Here is a 5629-nt window from a genome sequence, read left to right on the forward strand (position 1 = left end):
CCATTGGGAGGGATCGGCAACGTTGGGCCTTAAGGGAAGAAGTGGCGCTTTGTAAAACAGTCAATTCGATAAAGATACATACACAAACGAGTGTAATTTTGTTTATTTAACAGATACTGTCGATGGCGCAATCACCTGTGTGGCTGTTTATATGCTCTATGGATCACGTAGTGAAAGAGAAGATAACCATCGATAAACCTGTTAAAATAGTGCTAGAACAATACGCCGGATATCTTCCGAAACAAATCTGATGCCTTGAAAACAAACAATGCAATGCGAGAAGCAATAAAACCATACAAGTCCCTTTGTATCCTGTGTTCCCGAATATCCAGATTTAAAACTCCGTCACATCATGCAAACGCTAGGAATCCAATCCAGTGTCCCGCTACGCTATGAAACTAAAACATTAGAATGTTCCACTACCGGATTTTAGGATCCTTTCTTGTCAAAAGATTCAATTGGAGAGGAACAAGGTTTCGTTTCGGTCCATAAGTATCTATGCGCGAAAGTGTTTGACGACAGACAGGGCACCGGCCACGAGGTGCCTTACCATGGCCATCATGCACACTTCTTTCTTCGCCAAATCGAAGGGTGTCGGTGATGCATTTGTGACAGAAGAGATGGCCTAGAGCAGACGCATATTAGATTGGGTTGATTCATTGGTTCTTGATCGAGTTAGAGGCAAGGTACATACCACAAATGGTAGATGTGGCGTCAACACAAGTATCCATACAAACAGGACACTTGTACGTTATCAGCGTTGATCGGCCTACAGCACCAACCACTGTATTTTGAGCCTTTACGGCATCTTCGCGTTGTTTCGAAAGAACCTTAGCCAGAGATACCTTGTCGTTTACCTCCGTGAGATCGATCGACTCGATGTCTGTATCGTTATCTAAACTGCTGACCTGGTTGTGATGCCGTGTTTGGTGCGCCGAGGGCCCGGCGACAGAAGAAGTGTCAACTCGTCGTCTTTTAGGGGATGGGCCTCTTTCCATGACAGCGAATGATCGTGGGCTACTCGCCCGGAAAACATACATGCTCGACGAGTTTTGATCCGCGAAAGGTGGCGGCGAAGAGGTAGTAAGGTCAACAAAAGAATCGCTATTCATGGGTGGAAGTAAGATGATAGAGGAAAATGTATGGTTGTTGATGACTAAATTTGATTGCAGCGTTACTTCGTCCAGAATAGTCCCGTAGAAAACCTGGCCATGCGAAAAGAGAGTGTGGAATGCGAACTTTGAATTCCCTAATTCAGATTATGAGTGGCCACGAAAATATTTAAGATCTCCAATCCGCACAAGTTTACCACAGGTCGAGTCGAGCCGGGGTGAACAAGGAGCATGAGGCTCAACCAATTTATACGGTGGCTGAAGATGAAAGGCGAATCCAGCTGGTGGTGACGACCGACGAAAATTGTCCCTAATCACACGACAAATCCTAGGCTGTATTATTGTATACGTGCATCTGAACAGGAGCTCTGTCGGTGCTGGTGCTTCGGGTGCTGGTGCTTCGGTTGCTGAAATTCCAGCTTGGACATAATACAAGTACAGCAAGTGGGGAGAAGTCTGCTAAGGTTTCGTGGGACAAGACATTCAATATGAACCAATAACTAAATACGGGAAATTTGGAGTTCCGGTAACTTTTCCCGGAGAGCAGTCAAAGGAGAAGGTGAGCCTTGTCCGGGAGTCCTGGAAATTTTCTCGGAGAGAGTTAATAGGACCAACAGGCAGAACAAGAGTGGGGAGAATGAACGACGACGGAAACTTTAGATTGTTGGCTCCGAAGAAAGGCGGACAGCAAGCGAGGACAGCCAGGCCAAGGAGTGTAGTAAATTATGGGGAGAGGTGAGTTTTTGATGAACAATCAACAATGAACAGAGATCTGGCGGTTGATTTGGGGATATTGCGGAACATTATTATTCCGACAAGCGCTCATAAACGTCACAGGATGCCAACAGTTAGGGTGATGTCTGTTCACTTGCGCGTTTGCACCATGTCATTGTAGCTGGAGCTCGTCTCATCGCATAAGGATGCTCCTGTCGTCATGCGCAACCTCGAGGGGCGTGCTTCGGATATCCTCAAAACCTCTCCGCCTACCAGTTTTAGCCCAGACCACCAGACATCAACGTTTGGACTTCCGATGGTATACTGCCGAAGCGTCTGCTTCCCCTGGTGTGGGGGAAAAACTGCAGACACTAGCAGGTATGTTTGCGCTATGTTTTATCTCAATGAATGACTGCCTCGCTCACGACATATTTCTAGTTCCCTCCACCGCCCGCTTTAATGAAATCGGGGTCCAGCAGTTAAGCAGCCATGTCCACTCGCAAATCTTTCTACGGGAACCCACTCCCCCCAATCCGGAATTAATCGAGCTTTCAAAGGATCATCTTTCTCGCCATGATTTGCTTGGTAAAACTCAGGAAGGCTCGAACCCAATTGCCTTTGATATTCCCCCTCTCGAAGGTCAAACGATGGATGAGCATTTTTACAAATTAGGAATGGATTGTTCAGAACCTTACTTGACAAATGCAAAACAATATGCAAAGATTGATCTCCCGCCCATACCGAAAAAGTGGATCAGGAGGAGTGGATGGACGAAATATAATGCTAATGGGACAAGCGAGGCTGTTGATGCACCCAACGAAGAGATGATAACATTTGACACCGAAGTAATGTGGAAAGATTCTTCGTTTGCGGTAATGGCGTGTGCGGCGAGTCCTAGTGCATGGTATGCCTGGTTGTCACCTTATCTTCTCGGCGAGACAGAAAACGAACGACAGCTTATTCCGCTTGGTTCTCCATCTCAAGCCCGAATCATTGTCGGGCACAATGTTGGATATGACCGTGCAAGGACTTTGGAAGAATACAACATCAAGAAGACCCGCAACTTCTTCATTGATACTATGTCCCTTCACGTTGCCGTTAACGGGATGTGCTCCCAACAGCGGCCCACCTGGATGCGGCATAGGAAAAATCGAGACCTTAGGGATAAACTCCTCAAAGAAAATAATTCGATTGAACTTGCCGCGCTTCTTGAGAACAAACTGCTTACAGAAGAAGAGGAAGAGCTCTGGGTAGGCAGGAGCTCGGTCAACTCATTACGTGACGTTGCTAAATTCCACTGCAATGTTACAATAGATAAAGCCCAGCGGGATCATTTCGGTGATCTCGATCGCTCTGGTATCCTGGAGCGACTCGACGAGCTTCTAGATTATTGTGCAGCCGATGTCTCGATTACCCATCGTGTTTACAAACAGGTTTTCCCCAACTTTTTAGAGGTATGCCCGCATCCGGTTAGTTTTGGAGCTTTGCAACACCTTTCCTCTGTTATTTTGCCTGTAAACAATACCTGGGACGAATACTTGAAAAATGCGGAGGAGACCTATCAACGCCGCCTGGAATATGTACAGAAGCGGCTGGTGGAACTTTGCGACAATGCGTTAGCCGTGAAGGATAAACCCGAAGTATACGAGAATGACCCATGGTTACGGCAATTGGACTGGTCCGGACAGGAAATAAGAATGGTTAAAGGGAGGAAGAAGGGTGACCCTCCTCGACCTGCTGCAAGACAGAAAATGCCTGGAATGCCAAAATGGTACAAAGCCCTCTTTCCGACAAGCACCTCCGCTATTAACCTGAGTGTTCGCACACGTTTGGCACCAATTCTCTTGAAACTCTCATGGCTTGGATACCCACTTGTTTGGTCGGATGTACATGGATGGACTTTCCAGGTTCCCAAAGGAGAAATAAAGAACTTCGAGAACCAGGCAGTTGCCCCATGTAACATGGCTGAAGAGAAGAATCTTAGTCTTCGAGATGATAGAGAGCATTTATATTTTAAACTCCCACACAAGGATGGACCCGACGCTCGCTGCTCGAGTCCGCTTGCGAAAGGGTATTTACAGTATTTTGAAGGAGGAAAACTTTCCTCCCAATTTGCCCTAGCTAAGGAAGCATTGGAAATGAACGCTTCGTGTTCTTACTGGATCAGTGCGAGGGACAGAATTATGAGCCAGATGGTAGTTTATCACAACGACATCGAACGACTTCAAAACAAATCGTCATCGAATTCCACCTTGAAGCAGGGCTATATATTACCGCAAATTATCCCAATGGGCACTATTACTCGACGAGCGGTGGAAAACACCTGGCTAACTGCGAGCAACGCTAAAGCTAATAGGGTGGGATCCGAGCTTAAAGCCATGGTCAGGGCACCCCCAGGCTATGTTTTTGTTGGCGCAGACGTGGATTCTGAGGAGCTCTGGATTGCCAGCCTTGTGGGGGACGCACAGTTTCAGATTCACGGAGGAAACGCCATCGGCTTCATGACACTGGAAGGGACAAAATCAGCTGGTACAGATTTACATTCGAAAACGGCGAACATCCTGGGAATCTCTCGGAACGATGCCAAAGTTTTCAATTATGGCCGAATTTATGGAGCAGGCCTCAAATTTGCAGCCACGCTCCTTCGCCAATTTAACCCTTCTATGTCAGAACAAGAGACAAAACGGGTTGCTGCGAATCTATACAAGGAAACCAAGGGTACCCGAACCAATCGAAAGATATTGAGTGACAACCCTTTTTGGAGGGGAGGCACCGAATCATTCGTATTCAATAAGCTTGAAGAGTTCGCGGAACAAGAGAGACCGAGGACGCCTGTACTTGGAGCAGGTATCACAGAAGCCCTCATGCGCCGCTTCATCAACAAGGGAAGCTTCATGACATCGCGAATAAACTGGGCGATTCAATCATCTGGTGTGGACTATTTGCACCTGCTCATCATCTCCATGGACTTCCTTATTCGGCGATTCAATTTGGACGCACGTCTTGCAATTACTGTCCACGATGAAATCAGATATTTGGTTAAAGAACATGACAAGTACCGCGCCGCGATGGCGTTACAGGTTGCGAACCTCTGGACTCGAGCTATGTTCTCGCAAGAGATGGGGATTGATGACCTCCCTCAGTCATGTGCTTATTTCTCTGCTGTTGATATTGATACGGTGCTGAGAAAGGAGGTTGACATGGATTGCGTTACCCCGTCTCACCCCAACAAAATACCCCACGGTGAAAGCTTGGATATCGAAAACCTCCTCAAAAAAGGTTTCGAGGCCCAGTTGGATCCTTCCATTGAACCTACTAGCCTTCCTACCCCAGAAAAATACCACTACACCCCCCGAAAACCCGTCCTGTCTTCCTTACAGAGCTCCCGAGATCCAAATTATATAAAAGCGCAGATATGCAATGACGACAAGGAACTTCGCGAAATTATCAAGGGGATGACCATGAAATCTTCACAGCCCGCGTCCAATTCCTCATCATCAGTTACAAAATCGACAACATCTTATGCTCGGAGCCGGCGAACTAAATCAACTATACCCCCACACGCCGAGCCACAAAGGGCAATTCTCATGGAAGTCCAGCCTGCACTGCTCAACGGCTCGACGAAGCAAGCGGCCAACTTTGTGAAATCGCCACATTTTAGTGCCCATCGAGCCGTATGGAAACCAAGGCCGTCGCCGGGCCCATGATTGTTACCGCCACGAATGGTACGTTTCATTTTTGTGTTCATATTTGCTTATTACTCTCTCTCATTGCAATGATAAGATATCGACCCCTGTGGCGAG

The 5629-nt window shown here is 47.1% G+C and overlaps 2 protein-coding genes across 2 annotated transcripts; one reads left to right on the top strand and one right to left on the bottom strand.

Annotated features, from left to right (window-relative positions):
• Positions 1 to 419: 419 nt before the first annotated feature.
• On the bottom strand, positions 420 to 1112 carry HCAG_02558 (predicted protein; the record flags this gene model as incomplete). Its single annotated transcript, XM_001542337.1, has 2 exons — positions 420 to 625; positions 695 to 1112. 2 exons carry the CDS (start codon positions 1110 to 1112, stop codon positions 420 to 422), a joined length of 624 nt encoding a protein of 207 aa, XP_001542387.1.
• A 725-nt stretch (positions 1113 to 1837) lies between these two features.
• Positions 1838 to 5533, top strand: HCAG_02559 (DNA polymerase gamma; the record flags this gene model as incomplete). The annotated part of the gene is made up of 3 exons (XM_001542338.1): positions 1838 to 1847; positions 2103 to 2204; positions 2265 to 5533. The coding sequence occupies 3 exons, from the start codon at positions 1838 to 1840 to the stop codon at positions 5531 to 5533; spliced, it is 3381 nt and encodes a 1126-aa protein (XP_001542388.1).
• Between the last annotated feature and the right edge of the window lie 96 nt (positions 5534 to 5629).

Source organism: Histoplasma capsulatum, genomic scaffold (genome assembly GCF_000149585.1).
Source record: "Histoplasma capsulatum NAm1 scaffold_2 genomic scaffold, whole genome shotgun sequence".
In the NCBI taxonomy this organism is placed as follows: Eukaryota; Fungi; Ascomycota; class Eurotiomycetes; order Onygenales; family Ajellomycetaceae; genus Histoplasma; species Histoplasma mississippiense.